Raw genomic sequence first — 25,790 nt, 5'->3', positions numbered from 1 at the left:
GCACGTCACAATACCTTGCGGGCAAAACTTTCGGTAAACAAAAAACATCGAGGCTGACTTTCACACATAAACACGAATCTTCATAAATTTCCGGAATCCGTCACGAGAACAGATGTGAAAAGTTGTTTTGTCCAACTCGGCTTATAAATGGTAAATTCCCCCCTCATTTTTTGTCTAATTTGACTCCGTTTGGATTTTGAATTGTTTTTTTTCCCTCCATCATGTATCTCCATGTTCAATTACAATTTAAAGACTTGTCAGACTCAAGCTAATTTAATGCACAATCAATAGTTTCAAAAGTAAGATGCCCTTTTAAATGTTTCCAATAATACGATTATATAAAACATTTTGTATACAATTTGTCAGCACACTATATATATAGCAAATAATTGTTGATAAACTCATATACTACACCATAAATCTAATAACTACAATATGCTTTACTCTAAACAAAGCGATCACCCAGAAATCTACATTGTTCTTGCTCTGTGACATCACAATAGATCCATTGTTGTTTACGTAACAGGCCGCAATCGAGACAATAACTTATTCTTTACCCGTAACGCTCCAATCGGTAATTCTTATCCATAACGAGCAAACGCACACACCCTTACAAGTGCCAACTTATGAGGTACTTTGAACAATGGATCAATGCTATCCAAAAGGTTTTCTTTATTTTAGAGTGGTACCCCACAAAGGATTTCTTCCGAAAAGGGAACACTAGAACAACAATAGAAGTACCCCGTAATTGCCATAATGTAAGGGTGTGTAACGTGTGCGTTATTACTAATAGATGTCACCCGCACATATTTATCAACCCGCTAAAAGCGACGACTTCTCTTTGTTCTCCCAATTTTAAACTTATCACTTTTAAGCGATGTCTGCGTTTTGTGAACAAAGCCATCACCCCTTCACACATACTCAGAGAAATGCATTCTTATGGAGAGCATTCCTCTGCTCTTCCCGTTGTCCCTGCACTTGATTAACAAGCCAGTCTTTAGAAATCCCATCTGGAGTCCTTTCGCTTTCCCTTTTTTGTTTTGTCCTCCGTCTCCACAAGGTACTGAAAATGAACACAGTTTTTTCCGTCGTCCTCGGTTTGAACAGGTACAAATAAAATCACGAAACACGCAAGAAGTTCCCGCCAATTATAGCAACTCTCTGTTTCCTTTGGTCATCTTCAACTCTAAATGCTTAATGAAAATTAACAATTGCAATACCAAGCTTTCTGGTTGCCTATAGAGCAAAGTCAAAGGGACTGGATCCGCCAGCCACGCCATAGTAAAACATAAACAGAGCACCAGTCTACTTTGCCCGACAATGTCACGTCAATTTGACAACAAAAGTTTACCACAAAATCGCCAATAACGTGGATATTTGGATGGTATTTTTTACAAGTATCTTAACAAATGTTATCTATGATTAAACATCACTAAATTACGTAAGCGGTAAACCGATATGTTCCTTTAAAGAACCCCCCCCCCCAAAAAAAAAAAAAAAACTTTACAATAATTTGTTTTTTCTTTATGTAGACCTATATATTTTTAGCACTGTCCAATTCAGTAACACTTTCATGCAGTGAGTGGAATATAAACCACATACTCAACATATTTCAAACAAAATGTTGACAGCTGTGTTTTTTCACTTTTTTTCCCCAGATGAGGCACTTATAATGGGTGCGTTGTAACATTGATAAGTCTCCTTTTGTACGCACATACATGCACCAACAATGGGGGACTTTTGAACACTAGGTGGCAGCAGACTTACCAGGTAAATTTCCATTGTTTACGTAGTTCTGAGCAAGCGCACATTACTGAAAACAATGGATTTTACCTGGTAAGTATGCTGCCACCAAGCGTCCTAAAAGTCTCTCATTATATTTTAGTGAACGAAGAGCACCTGGTACGGAAGCAAACACCTATGCATGTACATGGTACACTAAGAACTTATTAACAACTATTAAGCCACACTGTGGAATATAGGGAAACCAATCCACCCGAGTAAAGCTACTCCTTAAAAGTTAAAACAAAAATACATAGAAGATGAGACGACACGTTATGGCAAAATGTTGTACAATGTATTTTCAAGGTAAAATCCACAACCAGATGCAGAAACTGAGCCAATCCATACAACAGTGGACCAGCGCATGTAGACCTTGTGCAATGCATAATTTGGAATTTAGCGATTGTCAAAACCGTAAGAATGGAAACTTTGGAAAGTCGCCACACACTTGACCCTATTTTGATATTTTAGTCATCCCATTGGCTCCCTGTTGGAACTAGTCTTTTTTAACACAAGAGGGCGCTAAATCCAGTGCTAATGTTTCTAGTTTTTGATGCTTGAGGGCGCTGTGCGTTTTCTTTTTGCCAAATCCCATTTTGTTAAATGTTCAAGGTTGTACCGTTTTTGGTACTAAAAAAGGTCCATTTGTTCCTGTTATTGAAATCCAATCGTTACCTGAACTGGGTGAGTTGACAGTTAATAATTGATCTATTATTGTTATGAGCCCGTAAGGGAGACAAATCAAGTTTTTGGGAGTTTTTATTGACAGTAAACATTTGAGATTTAGTCACATGGTCAGAGTTTGTATGGGGTTATATATTCATGTACATGTTCATGCATTTAGGGTTCCATACCTGCAGTTCTTCACAGGGCGGCTGCATACAGCCTTAATTATGTCAGACTTTAAAACATTATAACTGTGTCTAGGGCTATTCATGTTTTGGCTGTATATGTATCAGGTTTTGATTATGTATTTCTCTATTGTTATTTCAGCATAACAACAAGTAAACAAGTAAACAACTTCAAGCAAACCAACAAACCAACGTAAAACAAGATTATAAGAAAGGAATAGAGGATCAAGAACAGAAAGAAATAAATTCTCTATCAATCACAGTCAGATCAGAACAAGATTCCATTGACTTTCTTATTTGTGTTTATCGGCCAGCAGTAACACTGAGGATTTACAAGTTTCCTAGATTTATAAATATCCAACCAGTTTTTATGTTGCTACAATCGAGCTACTACCTTCAGTCCTACAAATTTGGTCCTTCGAGCCGGATAATCTCGTGAAACTGGTTTATCTTGTATTGGATAACAATTCCTTGGAACAACCATGAACCCTGACATTTCAGTTACAGTGTCGGAAGTTACGACACCATCTTCTATTGTTGTTAATGTTACACAACCATCCAATCTTATGCCATCTCCACCGGCTGCTACCATTGCAAATAGCCTAGCTACTGGACGAACCCCTCGCCCCCGGAGGGTTCCAAGTCATCTTGTACAGGACCATCAATTCATTGTCCTGCCAAGTCTACAGCATGACAGGGATCCTTCTTTCTCCCAGCGAACCATGGATGCACACAAAGCTGCTTCTGTGCACAGTGGAAAGTCGCGACGGACATCAGGGACAGTCAGTTCATCAAAGTCTGTGTCCCCATCAGAGATTCAGAGACGACTTGCAGAGCAGGAGTCACGCCGGAAATTACATGATCTGATGAGAGTAGCGGAGGAGGAGAAAGCGCAAATTCGTCGAGAGGCAGCTGAAAGGGAGGAAGAAATTCACCTTGAGCGAGTCCAGATAGAAATACGCACGCAACGCTTGGCGGCTGAGGCTCGTCTAGATGCAGAACATCGAGAGAGACAAGTTGAGTTTGACTTCGAACAGGCTGAGATCCAAATGGAGACTGAACGACTTCAGCGTGAACTGGAAAACGCTGTTGAGTCTACATACATAGACAATTTACCTGACAGTAACCCAGATGTTCAAACATCTCAGTGGTTAAATGGAACTTCACAGACATTTGAACAAACTTGTATTTCTTCGGGTGTTGTAAGTTCTGATGTTGTACATGTTAGTGATGGCACAGGCACTTTCTCTGTTTTACCTACACAGTCAAATAATCATGTTAAGATGCATGTCAGTAGTTCTGACCGGCAGGGACATGGTTCTGGGACCAATATTGGGGGTTTGAGAGGTGCCGGTGTCATTACTGGTGCAGCACTGGGGCTTGCTAATAGTTCTAAGAATAATGTGCCATATTGTTGCATTCCTACTGCAGTAACATCTATGCCTATGTATACCCAGGCCTTCAGTGGGCCCATGTATGGAAATAATGTATTGTTTAATCCCTCCCATAATACATGTACAACAGGTTTAAGCTTGCAACCTGCAGGTTTTACACTCAACAGTGTGCCCACAGCTATGAAAGTTCACTCATCTCAGGAGGCTGGAGTTACTAGCTTAACTCAAACTGTGTCAGCATCGCACGGAGTTGCCATTAATCAACAACCTGTGATGAACCCCTGCACACCATCTCAGAAGGATGCAGTTGATCATGCAGCTACACCCCTCGATCAGAGAGAACTGCCTTCCGACAACAGTGTGGGTGAGTCCAATGGCTTTAGTGGAAGTGACTCGGACAAATCAGAGGAGGATGACTCTTCCAGTGGCGATATTTCATCGCGAAAGGGCAGGAAATACAAAGCCGGAGCTGAGGCTTCATATCAATACCGATATGGTATGTTTGTAGACAGTTTGCCCAAGCTTGACATTCCTAAGTTTGATGATGAACACAATGTGAAACAATACGTCACCTTTAGATCATTATGGGATAGTATCATGAGCAAACCAGAGTTCAGAATACCAGAGGCCACAAAGTTTGCCTACATGCGCAGTCATCTGGGAGGACGCCCACTAGCTATCGCCGACAGGAATATGATCCTGGGTGATAAAGCATACGCAGCAACCATCAAGCAGTTTGACAAATCCTTTGGTGATCCCGGACGAATAGTGCAGGGCTTGCTTAGTCAGCTGGAAACTCGGCCATCACTTTCCTACAATGACTGGGCTGGATTGAGAGATTTCTCCGATGAACTAGTGACTATGATTCAGACCGCGACTCACCTGAAGTTCAAGGCAGAGTTGAAGAATCATAAGTATGCTGTTGAATTAGCTCAAAAGTTACCGGACAGACTACACACAGAGTTCTTGTCCAAAATGTGGAAGAAATCTGAAGGACAGAAGTATACAGTGCTTAATCTCAGTGAGTGGCTTGAAGATAAGACTGGTCCAGTGGGATTAATTCTTCTGGAACAATCTCGTAAGTTCAAGTCGGGTAAGAAAGAACGCCCCCAGCAAGAACGCAAACGACCTCATCCAAAAGGTCCAGATTTTCCAGTAACCAGAACATACACAGCGCAGATAGCAGCTCCAAACCCACAGGTGTGTGTAACCACTACTGCGAAGGGAGTAAGCAAGACGTCAACTCCTGCTAAGAACTCCAACGCTTCCAAAGGAGGAATCGGTGATAGGATCACTTGCCTTTATTGTGGTGTCAGCGAGTTGGGTCATTATCTGGAGACATGTGAAGAGTTCAAGAAGCTGAACTGTGACCAAAAGATAAAATGGTTGAAAGATAAGGGTCGGTGCAACAAGTGTGCTAAAAAGCATGAAGGAGAATGCCCATTTCCCAAGAAATGCAAGGATTGTCAGGGAGACCACCGTGCTAGTCTGCATGAAGTGGTGAAGTCTACAGTCAACAACCGGGGTACTGTCCTGTGCTCTGGAGTTGGGTCGAAACCCAAGGTGGGCTACGAACGTGATGTTTTGATAAAGGTGGTACCTCTCGTTGTGTATGGACCGAAGGGGATGATTGAAACCTTTGGTGTGCTTGATGAATGTGCAGAGCGAACCATGATTCTTCAGCAGACTGTAAGTGAGCTACAAATTCATGGCCCAGATGAAACGCTGAGGATTGAAACCGTGATGGGGGATGCTGATTGGAAAGGGAAGTGTGTGGATTTCGTCGTTTCTGCTAGAGGTGACCAAAGTCAGAAGTTCCAGATCAACTGTGCGTTTACCGCAGATGATTTTCAACTGGTTGACTACAGTGTGTCTGCCGAAAGGTTGCAGTCAAAGTGGCCTCATCTACGAAACTTACCCCTGTTCACTGCGGACAAAGTCCAACCTGCGCTATTGATTGGTGCAGATCACATAGAGTTGACGCTCTCAACAGAAGTTCGGACTGGTCCCAAAACAAGTTCTCCTGTGGCAGTGAATACCCTCTTTGGTTGGACCGTTCAGGGTAGACAAGGTCTTCAGCAGCCCGGTGTCAAGTCAACTACTAGCCATCAGGTGTTGTTTACGATGTGTCAACAGCCAGAATATCCACTCCACCAAATGATGGAAAGATTCATGGCAATTGACCGGCTACCACATATCAATGAGAAGGAAGCAACCCGTTCCCGACTTGACAAGCTAGCTATCAAGACTCTCAAAGAGAAGACTGTGCAGGTTGAAGTTCAGGGAATACACCGCCTTGAAACACCACTGTTGTGGAAACCGAACAGAAGTATTCCTCAGAGTTCAGCACGAGCCGTTCAAGGTCTGGCACGCTCGCACAGAAAGAAAATGACAAGTGACCCTAAGCTGGCGGAATACTGCAAAACGTATATGCAGAAACTCAAAGACCAGGGACATGTAGAAGAACTCGGAACAGTCGAGGAAATTGCGGCAAAGGAACAACAGGGTTGGTACATCCCGTATCATGTGGTTCACAGTAGTGGCAAGTACAGGCTAGTGTTCAACTGCTCATTTGAGTTTGCAGGCCAGAACTTGAATGACGAGCTGTTGGCAGGACCTACCCTAAATTCTTCTCTGCTAGAAGTGCTGTTGCGTTTTCGACAAGGTCGAGTTGCTGTGTCTGGTGACATAACAGCCATGTTCCACCAGGTCAGACTTTCTCCTGAAGAGCGTTGCAGGTTTCGGTTTCTTTGGTGGGATGAGCAGATGGATACTTGGATTGTCTTTCAGTGGTTAGTGCTCCCATTCGGAGCGACCTGCAGTCCTTGCTGTGCAACATTCGCATTGCAGAAAACCGCAGAAGATGGCAAGGAAAGATACCCTCTTGTTCAGGACACCATAAAGCTGGAAACGTACGTAGACAACCAGCTAGCTAGTCGGGACACCGAACAACAGGCCAAAGAACTTGTTCTTAGTACTCGCCAGTGTCTACAGGAATCTGGATTTCAGATGGTGAAGTATGCCAGTAGTCACCCAGAAGTGGTAGAGAATCTGCCGACAGCAGCCCGCTCTAATCACCATTTGAGATCACTCTCACTCGATCAACTTGAGGGTAATCCCGAGCCAGCTCTTGGTCTCAATTGGGACTGTATGAGTGATGAGATGTATCATCCAGCCAAAGTTCCTGACAACCGTTTGCTCACAAAACGTACTGCTCTGAGAGTTCTGGCGAGCCAGTTTGAACCCCTTGGTGATATTGCACCATTCACAGCAAGAGCTAAGATAATAGTCCAAGAACTCTGGATGAGCAAACTTGACTGGGATGAAGAAGTCAACGACACTGATATCAGGAAAAGGTGGGAGGACTGGTGTCTCGAACTGGAACAGATTCCCTCTTTACGGATGCAGCGGTGTTACACTCCCTCACATGTTGACAGTACTAGTGTCAAGCGAGCACTTCATGTTTTTTGCGATGCTTCAGAGAGGCTGTATGGTGCAGTTGCATATATGCGTTCCGTGGACGACCATGAGCAAGTCTATATGAGTTTTGTACTGGCCAAGTGTCGAGTGGCACCGAAGCGACTGACCTCTATGCCACGTCTTGAACTGATGGCTGCTCTCGTTGGTGCACAGCTGGCTCAGTTGGTGAGCCAAGCCCTAACTGTGGAGTTGGACTATGTGATGATGTGGAGTGATTCTACCACGGTGCTGACATGGATTCAGTCAGATTCTTGTCGCTTCAAAGTTTTCGTTGGCACCCGTGTAGCTGAAATCCAGACCTTAACTGACGGCATGGAATGGCGCTACGTGCGGACCACAGACAACCCTGCGGATGATATAACTCGGGGACTGTCAGTTGCAGAGCTAGGGAAGGGCTCCAGATGGAGTGAAGGACCACCATGGCTACTTGGTCCACCAGACACCTGGCAAAGTGAAAGTGCACCAGTCCTCGCACAGACCCGCGCTTCATCATCTGCTGATACAAGTGAGATTAAGAAAGCTCTCTTTTGTGGAGTGACCATGACCGGCCCCGTGAATGATCTGGATTTGACGGTTTTTGAGAGTTGGACTGACTTGGTCAATGCATTGGGTCAGAAGTTGTATCCATTTGATGAGCAGGTGACCGGTGCTCTCTCTCCTGACCAGACGCGTGATGTTGAGAATCAGCTCCTCCAGCGGGCACAGATGGATCATTTCAAAGCAGAGATCGCTGCCCTTGAGGCTGGAAAGGAGATATCAAAGGAAAGCCGTCTAATCCAGCTCGCACCCGAGCTAGACAGAACTGAGAAGTTGATCAGAGTTGGGGGTCGTCTAAGAAAAGTGCCTCAACAGGATTGTGTTGATTTCGAGTTACATCCAATTGTCCTGGACCAGCATCACCCAGTTACCAAGCTCCTAATCAAGGATGCTGATAACCATTTCAGTCATCAAGCTGGCACCGGACAAGTTTTTGCCTACCTTCGGCGTCGCTATTGGATCATCCGTGGGCGCAGTTCAGTAAAAGGTGTTCTCCATGCCTGTTTTGAATGTCGCCGTTGGCGTGAGAAGCCCCGAGTCCCTCGTATGGCTGACCTCCCAAAATCCCGCTTGCGACTGCACAAGCCTCCTTTCTACTCAACAGGAATGGACTGTTTTGGTCCAATGACTGTCACAATTGGACGAAGACAGGAGAAACGCTGGGGCCTTCTGTTCAAATGCATGACGACCCGTGCCATTCATCTAGAACTTCTGGAGAAAATGGATGCAGATCACTTCCTAATGGCATACCGAAGGTTTGCTTCCCGGCGAGGAGTACCCTATGAGTTACTAAGCGACTGTGGCACTAATTTTACTGGTGCCGCAACAGAGATGGAAAATGCCTTGAAAGAGATGGAGCCAGAGCTGGTTAAGCGACTTGCGAAGTACAAGGTGTTATTCAGGTTCAACCCCCCTAACGCACCCCATTTCGGTGGCCTGTGGGAGCGCGAAGTACGTTCAGTCAAGACCGCACTCAAAGGAGTACTTGGAGACCGCACTGTCCCAGAACCTGTTCTGCGCACTGTATTGACTGAAGCCGAGGGCATCATGAACTCCAAACCTCTTGGTTATGCATCGTCAGAGGTGGCAGATATCGATCCAGTAACACCCAACATACTTCTGATGGGGCGGCGCGATCCTGCACTCCCCATGGTAGTCTATGATGAGGGCCGCCGCAGTTGGCGACATAGTCAGGTCTTAGCAGACCATTTCTGGCGTCTCTTCATACGCTCGTACCTGCCAACTTTGCAGACCCGACAGAAGTGGCAGCGAGAGGTCGACAACCTGTCTGTTGGAGATGTGGTGATGATTGCAGACCCACAGCTTACCCGCTCCCAGTGGCCAGTTGGTGTTGTGTCAGAGGTGCTTCCAAGCAGTGATGACAGAGTCAGAGCTGTCAACGTGAAGGTGGACAAACGGACGTACAAGCGACCTGTATCCAGGCTTGTGAGATTGTCCAAGTATGAGGAAGGGGATACTGCCAAGAGCAATGCACTGCTCACTCGTACTCGCATTCCATTCAAGCTCTACTCTAGCTATGAAACAAGTACTGTTTAAGTTCCTAATTGAGGTGTTTGCCTTAGAATGCCTAAAAGTCTACCTATATGTTAATGTTACCGTAAAAAGGTTGTATTTGATTTTTGCAAATTTCCTTAAGAAATTTGTGGGCGGCCATGTTGGAACTAGTCTTTTTTAACACAAGAGGGCGCTAAATCCAGTGCTAATGTTTCTAGTTTTTGATGCTTGAGGGCGCTGTGCGTTTTCTTTTTGCCAAATCCCATTTTGTTAAATGTTCAAGGTTGTACCGTTTTTGGTACTAAAAAAGGTCCATTTGTTCCTGTTATTGAAATCCAATCGTTACCTGAACTGGGTGAGTTGACAGTTAATAATTGATCTATTATTGTTATGAGCCCGTAAGGGAGACAAATCAAGTTTTTGGGAGTTTTTATTGACAGTAAACATTTGAGATTTAGTCACATGGTCAGAGTTTGTATGGGGTTATATATTCATGTACATGTTCATGCATTTAGGGTTCCATACCTGCAGTTCTTCACAGGGCGGCTGCATACAGCCTTAATTATGTCAGACTTTAAAACATTATAACTGTGTCTAGGGCTATTCATGTTTTGGCTGTATATGTATCAGGTTTTGATTATGTATTTCTCTATTGTTATTTCAGCATAACAACAAGTAAACAAGTAAACAACTTCAAGCAAACCAACAAACCAACGTAAAACAAGATTATAAGAAAGGAATAGAGGATCAAGAACAGAAAGAAATAAATTCTCTATCAATCACAGTCAGATCAGAACAAGATTCCATTGACTTTCTTATTTGTGTTTATCGGCCAGCAGTAACACTGAGGATTTACAAGTTTCCTAGATTTATAAATATCCAACCAGTTTTTATGTTGCTACAATCGAGCTACTACCTTCAGTCCTACACTCCCCATTGCTCTTTATAATTGTTTTGAGTAATTACTAAAAGTGTCTGTAGTGCTTTTAATGTCGAGGACCAAATGAATATTAACTACAGAACTACATGTGTACAAACCTTAAATAGCCCTATTGGCTCTATGCCTTCGTTCACGGTACAGCATCACAAATAAAACCACTGCGACACATGTCGACACTGCGAACCCCACTGATAGCAAAATTACTGCAACAGGCGACTGTGAGCTTTGTTCAACGATCCCATCCGTTCGCAATTGTTTATTCTTATCGTACCCTGAAAGAAAATTTTGTTTTTTGTTAGTATAACACAATTTCAGGCTTGTAGACTGGCATGGCCACTTAAAGAAGTACTCATCAAAAATGAGCAAGGTACCATTCAAAGATGGCGCATGAGAAATGGCGTTTTGGCTGATAGTGATAACCCCATTCTGGTAAAAAGCATTTAGTTGTGTTCCACGAACTTGAAGATAATGAGAGTAGAAGGCTTCCCTTACAATATCACTAACGTGCTGAGAGGTGACTATACTTTTTTAGAAATGAGTAACACAACGTCACGAAAATGCGTTTTACATGCTGAAATAATTTTCGTAAACTCGTTTTACTCATTTCTCAAAAACTACAGCACTTCAGCAAGTAATATTTTCAGGAAGCTTTCTATTATTCAGTTCTTTAAACCGTTCAAGTTTATTGTTGATCTGTGGACATTGTGTTTTGTGTCCTACAAAAACTACCCACACCTTTTAAGTGTGTGTGTTTGTGATAGGGGGAGGGGATAAGGAGGTGGGGGGGGGGGGGGCTTATATCGTCACTGAGTTTACCAAATATCTTACCTGCGTCTTGGTTTGTGTCTGTTGTTAATGACGACGGTCTTTTGTCGTCCGCCCCTGAGCATGCTGCAGATACAAGAATTTGCAGTATAGGAACAGTATTTAGCAATGGAAGTGTGACAACACAATTATAACAGGGAACAAAAATCAGCATAAATGAGAAACACTTCGAAGTGGTGTGTTTATGTAAACATGTATCAATTGTTATTCCCTAAAATTTGAGATGCTTTACTTTCTCTGTAACGCTTCTTAGATTGTGTATGCAATGTAAGGGATTATTCCTCCTGTGTGGACATAACCACTTCACACTGTTCCAACAACCAAAGGTATACTGATTACTCAAAAATAAAGTTGATAGCTTTAAAAACTAAAGTTGTTTTTCAGAGAGAGATAATTTCTCACTCAAATAATAAAAGGATTCAAGTTCAACTAAAGCATTTTAAGTTTGATTAAGCATCTGAAAGCACACAAAGTAATTGGTGCAACAGGTGTGTTTTTCATTCATTATTCTCCTGCAACTTCGATGACCAATTGAGCCCAAATGTTCACATATTTGTTATTTTATGCAAAACATTGGGATACACCAAGTGAGAATGCTGGTCTTTGACAATTACAAAAAGTTCCCAGTGACTTTTAAGCCGTTGGACACTTTCGGTACAGAAACAAATAAAAGTTCACAGATTTACCACAGGGTTTACAGAAGATAATGGTGAAAGACTTCTCTTGAAATATTATTCCATTAAAATGCTTTCTTTTTTGAGAAAACAATAAAACAATATCAATTCTCGATATCGAGAATTACGGATTTATTTTAAACACATGTCATGACACGGCGAAACGTGCGGAAACAAGGGTGGGTTTTCCCGTTATTTTCTCCCGACTCCGATGACCGATTGAGCCTAAAATTTCACAGGTTTGTTAATTGATATAGAAGTTGTGATACACGCAGTGTGGGCCTTGGACAAAATACTGTTTACCGAAAGTGTCCAATGGCTTTAAAGGCAGTGGACACTATTGGTAATTGTCACAGACTAGCCTTCACAGTTGGTTTATCTCAACACATGCATAAAATAACAAACCTGTGAAAATTTGAGCTCAATCGGTCATCAAAGTTGCGAGATAATAATGAAAGAAGAAAACACCCTTGTCACACGAAGGTGTGTGCGTTTAGATGGTTGATTTCGAGACCTCAAGTTCTAAATCTGAGGTCTCGAAATCAAATTCGTGGAAAATTACTTCGTTCTCCAAAACTATGTCACTTCAGAGGGAGCTGTTTCTCACAATGTTTTATACCATCAACCTCTCCCCATTACTTGTCACCAAGAAAGGTTTTATGCTAATAATTATTTTGAGTAACTACCAATAGTGTCCACTGCCTTCAAACCTTACCTGATCTGACCGTGATGTTGATCAGCGCCTTGTCATCCCATTTGAATCCACCGTCCACGTCTCTAGGCACACACCCGTACTTCCCGCTGTCTGAAACCGTAGCCTTAATAACAGTCAGCACAGAGTCTTCTCCACTGACGCCACCCTCTGTCTTATCACACCGAAAGACCCCGTACTTTGTTGCATTACCATTGGGGATGAATCCCATTGTCCCGTCCTCCTTGTAACGGAAGAACTCTGCCAACCCATCGTGGTTCCTCACGATGCAGTGAACGTTAAATTCCTCTCCTACGTGGCCTCCGGGCGAGTGGATCGTCACCAAAGTCGCTGTGATTTCTGGTTGTGTAGTTAAAAAATAATCAACAAACATGAAAAATAAAAAAATATAAAAACCTTGTTGCACAAATGTAAAGACACAGGGGTCGATTTCACAAAGAGTTAGGACTAGCCCTACTTAGGACTAGTCCTAAGCGATATCAAAAACGTACAGCTAGTCCTAAGTTAGGACTAGTAACTCGTCCTAACTCAAGATAAGACTAGTCCTAACTCTTTGTGAAATCCACCCCTGGACACATTTGGTAACTGTCAAAGACCAGTCTTCTCACTTGGTGTGTCATAAGATATGCACAAAATAACGAAACCTGTGAAAATTTGAACTCAACTGGTCGTCGAAGTTGCGAGCTATTAATGAGTCAGTTTTTATGCTAACAATTATTTTGAGTAATTACTAATAGTGTCCACGCCTTTAAGCGCTTTTATTTGAGTGAAAATTGCCTCTTACTCAAAAACTACACGTTACTTCAGAGGGTATGGAGCCAATTCTCACAATGTTCAATGTCTGTATCAACAGCTTCCTACTGTTAGTTACCAAGAAAGTTATTGCTCACAACTACTTTGAGTAATTACCAACTATGTCCAGTGTCTTTAAGATTATATTGGAATGATTAAATGTGTCATAATGTGTAAGTGCAGAACGCCGCGGTAAGCAGAATTATAAATTTATTAGAGCCCAACTGTCACAACTGCAGGTTGCATATAGCGTTATTTTTCAACTGATATTGACACTTACCCAGCAACGTGCTTACGAGAGTCAGGATAATCGGCAGGTACTTAGCATTTCCCATTCTGCCTACAAAAAGACAATTATAATGTACATATACAATTAATAATTTCTTCCAACCTCGGTTTTGTTTGATTGGAAGATTTAGGTGGCCTACTTATGTTAGTATAGGCGTTCGAATTAAAATAACAACATTTTTATTTCGGGCCGACTCATTACCACTATGACCAAACCATGTTGGGGTGTTGGTGTCCATTGTTTGTTTGTTTGTTTAACCTTTTTTTGTGGTGTAGTACCTAGACTGGCAAAGGTTCAGCAACATATCAATTGATTCGAAAATGCATAAAATGTACTATCCCGAGGTCATTTAGTAATAAGACTAAACACGTGAAAAACAAATCAAAAATAGAAAACAATATTAATGCCTTGCTGATTTTGAACATGAATGACAAGAATTGTTTTGTATCTTGTCCAAATAAAACCGTTTAAATTGGTTATAAGGAAAAGCTTCACAGATATACCGGGAAATTCATTTCTCATGCAAACATCCCATTTTATTTCATCCCATTTGAAAACAATTCAAGACATACCTAATCTATACTGTTTGTCGACCACTGCAGCTTCAAAGCAAACGAGCGAGCCTAGTCAATGCCTTTTAACTGCGTCGTCAGCGGAGAAAGTCGCAATCTGTAATGTTGGATTTATTATTGGGATTCCCCTTGTTGCACAATCACACTGTTTTTAAAGTATGTCCATACCGCCTTCATGACGCAGTACATCACTTAAAGGAACATTACAGAATTGTTTTTTTCTAACAAAACAGTTGCTGGCAGTGTAAGCACTTTATTGAATCCACCAGATACATAAACTGACAAACCTATTGAAGTTTGAGATCGATTGGCCATCTTCGGCACGAGAAAATAATGAAAAACTGATTACATATTTTACATGACATCGATTCACACACAAAAATAAAAAAAAACGCTCACCGAGCGATAAACTCCGAATGGGAAATTATTTCTCATCAAATATGACATTTCAGACGTAAATATTTCAAGGGATGTTTTGTACTATTATAAATCATCATCATTAGACCATGTAAGTTTCATGTAAATCTGTGATCATAGACGAGTTTTTCTTACCAATTCTGTAATACTCCTTTAATATTTAAATTCATTAACAGTTCAACGGAGGGAGACGAAACACATGACTATCACATGAGAGGCATTGGATGGGTGAAATACTATCAGCTTTCATAATTTTTCTGGCACGATGCCCATGGGTATGATTAAATATCATAAATATATGGTTAAAAAATACAGCAAAGAGATGTTATCAAGAACCCCCCCCCCTCCGGCCATTGATTTTGTATTGTTATTTAAGGGTATGTTAGAATAGGTCATGAACCCGGAAATTGTTCGATAAATCAAGCATCGATAGCCTTATCAGGGAGTCATCGAAACGTGGATGCTTCACTTCAAATTAAAAAACCATTTGCAAAAAAAAACAGTTTTTAATAGACATCAAAACAACTTGAAAATCCGTGTTCCCAGGGACAAAATAATTATCATTTCCTTGAATCGAAGACATTGTGAACTTGAAAAAAAAAACATTTCCTGAAACATATTTGTAATTGAGGGACGAAAGGATGACACATGAATAGGTCTACAATACCATTCAGAATTGTGTATTTACAGACACTGTGTATTGTTCCATCCCAAATTATGTATCAAGAACATTGCACAAAATAAGAACATTCTGAAAAGAAAAACAACCTGTTGGGGAATAATAATAATATTGGCATGCGATGCGATATAATATTTGATAGTCTACGGATGTCATTGAGTTCTAAAGGAGTCAACAAAACGGCCTACCTGTGTTATGATTCTAAAGTGATGTTGTGCTCACTGATGTCCGTCTGTCTGTCCTGAAACAAGTGATGGAATGAAATAAAATACGCAAATTTCCATCAATAATATGAGCCCTGGAAGGTTTTATATTGTTTTTGTCATTTCACAATTTGGGAATTCCCCATTCGCGTCCGGCGTTCTTGAAATCCAGGGTCTTGAAATCTATCGGAGATGCTGCGCAAGATTTTATGCGCGCTGAATGACACCCACGCCTAGCGTAAGACTCATGAATAAGACTCATGAATAAGACTCCTGAATTTTCGGTAACACAAGACAGTTTCTGATTCACCAAATATTGAGGCAATTTCTAGTGTAGGGATTAATGAAATGATACAAGACATACTCTGCGACTCGTTTTGTCCGCCATACCATTCTTGCAGAGAGCCATAATGTATTATGGAGGACAACTCTTTTTTTTGTTTTTTTTTAGAGTGAAAGACAGGTTCTTTCAATTCGATTTAAAGTGAAGTTTGTTTCAATTTCACTCAAAAAGAGTGACACAGATTGACTTTCACTCTCAAAAGAGCGAACTAGTAAATGTTTACTTCCAATTTAGGGCATTTCGGGATCCCATTAACTCATTTTGGGAATTTTAGTTTAGGATAGACATTGATTAGAAAAAAAGTAATCAAGGTTTCTCGAGATTTTCTAAAATCTAAATCAAGATGCAGAGATGCTTCTTAAACAGTTGTGTGAGCATTTAATTAGTAATAAAATTAAGTAAAATGGTCTGGGTACTTTTTGTAGGACACAAAACACAATGTCCACAGATTGACATTAAACTACCTCAGTTTATCATAAGCTTCAAACGGTGTAAGTTTAATGTAAATCTGTGGTTATAACGTGTTGTGTTACATAAAGACCCTAATCCTTTAAACACAGTCGTGACGCCTGTGTCCTTGCTAGCAAGACCGATTGACAGATATGCGCGCTATTATAAGAAACCACTATATCTATTTATTGTATTTATTAACTCAATTGTAATATCTCATGGTGGGGGGGGGGGGGGGGGGGTCAATCCCACTGCCCCTCCCTGAATCTGCCACTGATCAGATCTGTTTATCAAGAATTAGTATCAAACAACATCTATAAGGACGCGGTATCATACAGTCGAGCCACATGTGTGGTTGCCCAGTATCGTATAACAAAACACTGGTTGGTTCACGTGGCCATAACGATAAAAGCAAAGATTTTATGCAGCCGTGATATGATTGATGGCTGCTTTTAAAGATTCCATGTACCGTTTTTGTGTCTCAAATTGAAGGGCTGATATTAGGAAAGTTTAGCTGCACGTGACACAAGCAATTACGTGAACGTGAACTTCTTAAAATGTGGTTGTTAAAATCTCACGTTTTTAGCATACGTTAAGTTAAAAATTTTCACGTCAGGTATGTACATGTACATGCAGACGTCATATACCTGAGCATGAAATAAGGTGGTGACGTTACCTAGAAACTACACAATTTGTTAGTGTTTGCTCGCGTAACGTGCAGCTTAACCTGTAGCCTTGCTCAAGGCAGTCGAATTATTCACTCCGAAAAAAGACCGCCGCTGTATAAAAACCCACCCGTATTCACTGTGCGTAACATCGCACGACACGATGCCCCCATACACTATCCGCATGCGTCGGCCGTCAGGCCGTCAGGCCGACAGCCTTGTAGGGTCTGTGTTGAAGCCACTGACCTCATTACTATAATAAGCGAAGAGTTCCCACGGTCAGCTCATTACCATAATGCCCGCGAAAGACGAGACATGTTTACATCACACACCACCACCACGGACGCATGATAGGGCCCAAAGGTCGTGATAAGGGAAGTGCGTGATTGGACGTCAAAATGAATAATTCATTTACCTCACATCCTGTGTTGTCTGATAGGTCTGACGAAAGATATACATATTCATGTCTGCATACTAGCATATCCGAGAGCCCCCCCCCACCCCCAATTTTTTCCACTTTTGGAAAATTTTCAATACAACACATTCAACCCGGAAAATACAGACCCGACAAGGCTGTCGGCCTGACGGCCTCCGCATGCGGTTAGTGGTACGAGTGCGGATGACTTATTATTAGTCGTACGATGTGACAGTGTGTATACGGGTGGGTCATGCGTTGTGATCGCACGCACCACGCACAGGGTATACGGGTGGGTTTACAGCGGCGTCTTTTCGGAGCGAATAATGCGACTGCCTTGAGCAAGGCTACTTAACCTGTGCATTACACATGCGTGTGGGCTGGGCCACAAACCCAGAATAATGCTAGAATCTTTCAAGATTGTCAGTATTGTTTGGAACATACATTTTCTATCCATTGATTTAATAAATGGCACAAATTTATCACAAACAACTCTTTGCTTTCCGAAAGGATGAACACAAAATCCAAAATTGAAATTTGAAGGCTTTGTTTCAGCAGTATCTTTCTAATGGTCCAAAGTCCTTAACCATGGCCGGATCAAACAAGAGGCTTCAAATTGAACAGTTTGCTGCTGATAAAATATAAATTGGATGTTCGTCTGGCCAATTCATGTTTGCGGAAGGGAACTATTTAGTGGAACTTCCCGCTCTGTCATAAACAATTTGAAATGTATAGAGTGAAATCCGTCAGGCTGAGGTAAAAGACAGTCTCAGCCGTGACACTTATGTCTTTAAGCAAGACACTTAACCATTGCTTCGTCCTTCGGATGGAACGTAAAGCCGTTGGTCCAATGTGTTGTGTAACGCGTTGAAAAGAAACCAGTGCACTTATCGAAAAGAGAAGGGGGTTCGCCCCGGTGTTCCTGGCTGTGGCTGCTGAATGTGCCGTAGCTAATTATTATTATAAAAAGCCGAATTGCGTATGCATATATACAAAGAGTAAAACATACAATAATTATTACTATATACCTTATTACATTGTAAATCATTATAAGGTGCTCCATGGGTCTCAGAAGTCATAACTTTCAATAACCTCTCTTTCTGTATAATAGACATACTAAGCGCTTTGAGTACCATGTTGGTAGATCCCGTGCGCCATATAACACTTCAATATTATTATTAAAACACCATGAACGGTTCTGGAACTGCATGGGTTTGTTCCGATGTGCTTATAGTAGAGCTTTTTATTTCCACCTTTCTAAAATCGTTTGCCTTTGGAGATCACAAGGTCAGAAAGTGACTAAAAGTCATTGCAGCCGATTTCACGAAACGCTAAGGGATTAACCCTATCTCAAGTTTAATAGGATGAGTAACTAGTCCTAACTTAGGATTAATATTAAGGTCTACATGTTAGTGCAAGGCTGGGACTCGTCCTTAGTCATAAGATCAATCCTAAGTAAGAAATAATTGGTGAAGTCTACGTCTGAACATTTTGTGGTAATTGTCGAAGACCATCTCACTTATAGTGTATCTCAACATAATTGCATAAAATAACAAACCTGTGAAAGTTTGGGCTCAATTGGTCATCGAAGTTGCAAGAGAATAATGGAAGAAAAACACCCTTGTTGCACAACTTTGTGTGCTTTCAGATGCATAAAAAAAGGCTTTAGCTGAGGTATTTTTTCATTTGAGTGACAAAACAACGTTTACTTCAGAAGGAGCCGTTTCTCACAATGTTTTATACTGACGGCTCTCCTTTGCTCATTACCAAGTAAGTTTTTCATGCTACAATTATCTTGAGTAATGTTACCAAAAGTGTCCATGCCTTTAAGATAATTTCGTAATGATATACAATATGTAAACTACCTTGAATCACCAAATGTTCTTCCATAACTACACTGTAGCACCTATAATTTCCGTTGGGGCTATATTTGTGTACATTCCAATTGCGTGTACAAGCGATGGAAGAATATTTAATTACCTTAATGTTATAACAACTCTTGCTTGCACCTTCTATTTCAAGTGGGGCTAGCAGTACTGTAATGATAGGTGTACAAGCGGTGCGATCACATAATTATAGAACATTGATGCCTATTTGACATGTAAGAAGACCCCTCTTGTCTGTGGTTTTGTGGGCAAGTGTGTTTGTCCACATTTGTTTATGGCAGGTTGCCAAGTAATTTTATGGCAGGTTGCTAAGTAATTTTATGGCAGGTTGCCAAGTAATCCGGGCCCGGTGTGGCGGTTTCAACTTTCCGCTGTGTTCAGTTTTCCGAATGACCAAATACGGTAGCATTACGTCATGCGATGTCTGCGCACAGCAAGCGAAAGTAGTCAATTTTTAGTGCCGTATTGAGTCATCCGTTACCCTCCGGTAGCTGTCATGGCGGCGTCCACGAGTCGAGTACAACTAGCGGCAAACGCGTGGATCGTATGAGTTTTTACGCAAGCAGAGTGTGACCTGCCTGAAGTTGTACCCATGAATACATGTAAAGATGGGGCAAGAGATTATGTGCCCAATTGGTAATTAACCAATGTGGTGTACATGGTTCAATAAATTAAGCACTTGAAGCTGATACACATAAGCCAACCCAATATGTACTGTTGTGAATTTTTGTGTCCTCAGAGAATAATGCTTACCTATCAAGTGGGTTGTTTACTGCAGGTACAATTGCGTTACTTTCCCAACTCATCGTTTTAGCGTCACCCGGAGTAAATATATCCTGATTTGAAATGAAAGTCTATCATTTAAAAGGATTGTTGAGAAAATTTCCACATTACGGTGTCAGGTTCACTCATGTTCCCGTAGCAGCTTTATGAGGTTCTGTTATGTTAAATTACCCAAAGGAGCTACGCCATGGAAGTTCCCTTTCTTTTTTCAGCAAACCCAGTGTAGTAGACGCGTTAACCTTTGACATCATAAACCACTTCTGCTTGTGTGTACTGCGCAGCAGGCAATGGGGTAACAGTTCAAAGATTTGTATTAACCCCGCCATTTCATCAATATGCTTTATATTATTGAAAGCTCATGTACTTATAAATCCAGTAAGTTTTCCATCGCATAATCTTTACCTTGATTACCAACCAACCGAGTACAGCCATTGTATGTTCTCACGTATAACTAAAGTATAAAATAACGTAGCTGTTATGAAGCCTCGAAGGCCCAAAAGACAAAATGCTTAACAATACAATTCTGAGTAAAATAGCCCCCCCCCCCCCCCCACCACAAAAAACACCCCCCCCCCCAAAAAAAAAACCGCAGATTGTGGAAATTATAACATGAAATATTGACTGCACGGTCACCTTAGTCTGGTAGGAACAATGGTTGCACTTTGCTGTAATTATAGGCTAAGCAGGAGCTAAATCAATGAACAAAACTACGCTTATCTCGACCATTAGTTAGAGCCTAATTGCTCTAGAGGCTTTTGCTCTTTTATGTTTTTACTCTGACTGCCAGCCAGCCTGTTGAATCTGAGCCGAATAGAGCAGGGCTACCCGTTGTGGCTGACGTTTCTACGGATTTCATTGAGTAGTTTATAGTAATGGTCAATATTCGTTTATAAAGGTAGGAGGAAGTAACATGACAGTTGAAAATGTGAATACATCAAGACGGTTCAAAGAAATGCATTGTTTATGGGCCTTTTCGAAACACGGCTTGAGCTCTGGCTTAGGCTCCGTCCACATAATTTGAACCCTTACCAAAAGTGCACGTTTTCAAAATAGCTCGACAGCATCTGAGGCCGGAGCCGAACACCAATCCAATCCATGGTTTCGAACATGGCCAATGTACCGACACGCACCACCGTTGCGTTGTTGATCACTAGACAGTTGCCCAGAAAGCGGACGAACACGAAAACATGTAGGAATTGCCTTTAACAGGAATGAAGGTGTGTCAATAAAATCGTGCCAATTCATTCCCAAGATTATGCTTACCTTCGACAGAAAATATTCCTGCTGTGTCCTGTTGCTGACAATGCCAGTTTTGTCGTGACTGTTTCAGCCCATCTCGTTGTGGTGGAACTCTATTATATGACCAGGAAACGTGTGTTTTATAGGACTAGCCCGAATATTTCTACCTACGCATTTTGCAATAAACCTTGCTCGGAGTGGGAATCCCCGATTGATGTAAGTTTTTAAAAATAAAACGAAACAATTTCTACAACGGAGACGAGTTATTTTACAAACTTGATTGATGAGCGGTTTTATGATAATTAATTTATGATAATTAATTCATATTGTGCCAAGTGGTTTTCCCCTGGGATTTCTTTTAGTTAGTCATGCTGCACATTATATCGATTTGTTACACCGCACCAAAGCAAGTGGCATTCTTAGACTCGACTTGTTTACATCGCCATTCATTCACATCACACAGTAGTGAATGAGTTGATATTCACACCCAGAAGTTCTAGTAAACTGAATCTTAGCCGATTTAATTATCTCTTTTCTATATAATATTTCTGAAAGATTGTTGACTGATGCTGTTTCAAAACGAAAAACGTTGTGCACAAGGTGATAAGTAGAATTGCCTGTGTCTGCTGAACATGAAATAAAATTACCGGGATCCAGACAATATATAATGCATGCTAATCATTTTCTTAAAGGGGTTGGTGTATCTCTTTTTTTTGTGGGGGGAGGGGGGGGGGCGGTACTTGTACAAGCCACGTGTTGCTCGATATGTGACAAGGCGTACCACTGCTTATTGCGTCTTCGTTGTGTTTTAGTTGTATAGTTGAGTGGGAGGTTGTCTTCAGTCGACGCCGTCTCGGGAGCCTCTGATGGTCGCCTTCCACGCATCCCGGTCCAGCATCAGCATCTTAAGCTCAGTTGTTTCCTGTTGTGTTGCGTCCTTCTTCAGCTGATCTGCGAATATTAGCATCTATGTGTTAGTGTTTTTTAAAACAAATAACTATTTACTTTAGGGGGTACAGAAGCACACGAGGAAAATATTATGCATTATTATGGGAAATTTTGGGAGAGGGGGTGGGGAGCAAATCCTCTGTCATAAACCGTGATCCCTGATGATGTCCCTTTATGTGCTTGGAGTATATTGTGCGTTGTGTATGACAGACACGTCTTCTATGTGCATTCGTTTCGTTTTACAAACATATCTACCGCCATTTTGTATCGCCGGCCTCGAGTATATATACCGAACTGGGTCTGCCCTGTCTAGTATCACATTATGCCCAACCCCCTTTTTTCATGAAAAATATTTGATGTTTTTTAGATAGGGTATCTGAAATGATTAATCAGAAATTATGGCAAAGATAGTACCAAGTGATCGATCAATTGTTGTGTGTAACTCTTCTTTGTAATCAACGCAACTACCTTTAGGAAGCCTTGAGGTATTTTACCGAAAATATTATTTTGTCAAGTTTGGCTCGAGTCCAGCCGGTGAACGAGTACCGCATCCGACTATTGCAAGTTTGAACCTACACAAAAGGTTATTTCCCTTACGCTTTCTTTCACTTTAAGATTTCCAGTCACGTCATTGATTTTGTATACTTCATTCGATTGTTTACTGACATGGGTCACTGTGGGGCTAGATTAAAACGGTTGTCTGCAGGTTGCAAAAAAGTCTGCTACTGCGCTTCAAAAAAGCTACCGAGAAAAAGTTCTTACAAGTTTGTATTTTAAATAGCTGGGTCGCAAGTATGAAACAATAATTTTTTATTTTTTTAGGGGGGGGGGGGGGGGGGGGCTTATGCCCCATAGTCGGGCATGGTATACGAATCTGCAAAGACTCATAATATACAGAGGAACATCAACATTCACTTACATTTGTTTGTTATCATGAGGTGAGGTAATGTAGGTTATTTTGATCAAGTTTGCATTGAGACATCAAGGAAATAAACTTGATACTATGACTGAGGGAACATTAAATTGAACTTCCTCAAAACTGCCGCAACCCTTCTTCCCAGTGGGCCTTCTTCCGGGTGGAATGGCCGACAGCCCCTGATCGGGGGAGGCAAACTTGTTTTCCATTTTTTTTTTTAATGACTCCTTTTTTGAATCGATTTAGAAAGACTACATTTCACATTGAAAAGCACGACACGCGCAATTTTCTAGTGTTTTTCAGTGGGAACTTTGTTTTTCTAAATCGATTCAAAAAAGGAATCCTACAAAATAAAATCAGTAATTTTTTGAGGATGACAATTCCAATGTGCTGAATAAATTTATATCAGGAAGAGGGGGGGGGGGTCTCACAAATTGGACTTAATCGAAACACATTAGTTTGCAATATTAATTACAAGAACAAGCAAATGACGTCATAAGGTCACTGAGGGGGGCTAGGATCCAATTTCAGATAACTGCTCGAACACAAAATGTACTCTCTTCTTGTCCGAGTGGTGTTAGTTTCCCTCTTTTAAGAGTGAACATCGATTGAAGTCAATCTTTTTGAGTGAATTAGGGACAAACTTCAAGCTCTCAATAGAGTTGACACTACCGTCTTTCACTCTCAATAGAGTTGCCGCCATGTGGCCTTTTGCAAGAGTGGTATGGCAGTCAAAACGAGTGTTTTTTCACTCTTTTAAATTAAGAGGGTAGACGAGCAAAACAAAATCATGCTTTACAGAACAAGGTTACCAGGCTAACACCACGTCCAATGTACCAATTATGCCTGGTATCCTTCTCATTTCTGCTAAGCAAACAATACTGTAAAGCAATGTTATCTGCTAAGGCTCAGTGGAATTGGACAAAGGATTTACTATAATCCATTGGTCATAATTCCCAAACAGTTAAGTTATTCCACTAAGATTTAGTTGTACCAGTTGGAACAGACAACATGTGACACATAAACAGATCCAAATTACGAATGGAATTATCTATTCGTCATTTTAATAATACACATTTTTCCAAGATTTTCCAGGCAAACTTTAGCAAAATCAATTCCTGCAGTTCACACATTGACCCCTAGTCCACTCAAACTTGGGTTTCCTCACTTTTGTGCGCACTCGATACTCCTTCTTCTCATTCAGATTATTTTCAGTCATTCTTTTTCATATATACAAGCATTCCAGACGACACTTTGACAACTCTTAGGTTGAATATTTACAAGTGTTTACAAACACAAGTTTGTTGACCAGGTTTTGTTTTCTTGCTGTTTATGTGTAACGAATTCAATTGTCTGTGCGATTAATTTAACCATAAGTTATGGCCCACAGAGCATGCTGGATAACCCCCTTTACGGGTACTTGGACTGTTCTTTGTAGCGTTTTCGCATAAATTCCTATTCATTTTCATCATGTGTTTTGTCATAATTACAACAAATTGTTCAATAACACAAGTAAACCAAATATATATTTGAACTAAATTAAAGCAGTACTCCTGCAAGGGTATGTAGAAACATAAGGTCACCGGTCATTTTCTCTTATATTCCACCAGCACAGTTTACTCAGTGTTAGGAAGTCTGGGAAAATTAAACAGATAAAGGGTGACAAATTTTACATATCAAACTTCATCGAAACACATTGTTAATAATTACGAGAGCAAGAAAATAACTTTCATAGAGCTGCTTATGCCCCAAAAGCAGCTAAGCAAAACATAATCATGCTTACCCGAAAATGTTACTATACAAAACATCATGTCCTATGTACAGTTTGTGTTTGTCATCCTTCTATATAAGCAATAATAGTATTTGCTAAAGCTCTATGAAATTGAGCAGATGGTAACAAATTGCTCATTACTCATCACCGCGCCCATACATATTACCCAATTTAAACATGTTTATATTCACGTGCAGTAAATATTTCAAGAGATCAATACTTCAAAATTACGTAGGAACACTTATATTAGAGTCTACAAAAAAGAAGACAATAATTGACATCTAGAAAAAACGTCATTACATTATGCTTGCTAATTTCAATATTGAAAAAAACTCAATAAATATATTATAATTATTTACTTTTTTTTGAAGAAACAGATTTAGAGGCAGCCAACAAACAACTTTATTTCGCATCATAATACCTCGGTGGTCCTAATACCTGCGCTGAATACCTGCGCATGTATTTTATACAAAGAATGCTTTTTACGAGGAATATTTTACTCTACTAAATATAGTATAATAAAGTTTCAACATACGTCATCACCATTCCGAGGAAGGTATACGCCATGTTTTGTTTAGTTCCGTAATGAATATATACATTGTACACATAAATCTTTTAACAATTGTTTTTAATCATTATTTGCCTTTAAAACATGACTTTTTTTTTAGGTTTTTGAGGTTATTATACTTAACTCTTTGAAAGGGTGATTTTG

The 25,790-nt window shown here is 40.8% G+C and overlaps 2 protein-coding genes across 5 annotated transcripts; one reads left to right on the top strand and one right to left on the bottom strand.

Annotated features, from left to right (window-relative positions):
• The first annotated feature begins 3,115 nt into the window (after positions 1-3,115).
• LOC117291289 lies at positions 3,116-9,601 on the top strand. Its single transcript, XM_033772923.1, has one exon. It carries the CDS (start codon positions 3,116-3,118, stop codon positions 9,599-9,601), a length of 6,486 nt encoding a protein of 2,161 aa, XP_033628814.1.
• Positions 9,602-10,494: 893 nt separating this feature from the next.
• LOC117291764 lies at positions 10,495-22,050 on the bottom strand. 4 transcript variants are annotated; one of them, XM_033773662.1, is made up of 8 exons: positions 21,468-22,050; positions 20,175-20,257; positions 15,648-15,700; positions 14,364-14,460; positions 13,783-13,842; positions 12,714-13,049; positions 11,328-11,390; positions 10,495-10,771 (listed from the first exon to the last, which is right to left on the bottom strand). In XM_033773662.1, the coding sequence occupies exons 5-8, from the start codon at positions 13,835-13,837 to the stop codon at positions 10,599-10,601; spliced, it is 627 nt and encodes a 208-aa protein (XP_033629553.1). In that variant the 5' UTR covers positions 13,838-13,842; positions 14,364-14,460; positions 15,648-15,700; positions 20,175-20,257; positions 21,468-22,050; the 3' UTR covers positions 10,495-10,598. The 4 variants fall into 4 exon arrangements, with proteins under 4 accessions (XP_033629553.1, XP_033629555.1, XP_033629552.1 ...); XM_033773664.1 differs by lacking the exon at positions 14,364-14,460; XM_033773661.1 differs by lacking the exon at positions 20,175-20,257.
• Between the last annotated feature and the right edge of the window lie 3,740 nt (positions 22,051-25,790).

This window comes from Asterias rubens, chromosome 6 (assembly GCF_902459465.1).
Source record: "Asterias rubens chromosome 6, eAstRub1.3, whole genome shotgun sequence".
In the NCBI taxonomy this organism is placed as follows: Eukaryota; Metazoa; Echinodermata; class Asteroidea; order Forcipulatida; family Asteriidae; genus Asterias; species Asterias rubens.
This window is presented reverse-complemented; position numbering and strand designations above follow the sequence as displayed.

Bases quoted from the DNA above. Each gene is read 5' to 3' on its own strand.
- LOC117291289 (XM_033772923.1), top strand. From the start codon at position 3,116: ATGAACCCTGACATTTCAGTTACAGTGTCGGAAGTTACGACACCATCT.
- LOC117291764 (XM_033773662.1), bottom strand. From the start codon at position 13,837: ATGGGAAATGCTAAGTACCTGCCGATTATCCTGACTCTCGTAAGCACG. The intron at 13,050-13,782 runs GTAAGTGTCAAT...CTACACAACCAG, and splicing joins TCTCGTAAGCACGTTGCTGG to AAATCACAGCGACTTTGGTG. The intron at 10,772-11,327 runs GTAAGATATTTG...ATTTTCTTTCAG, and splicing joins AGACACAAACCAAGACGCAG to GGTACGATAAGAATAAACAA.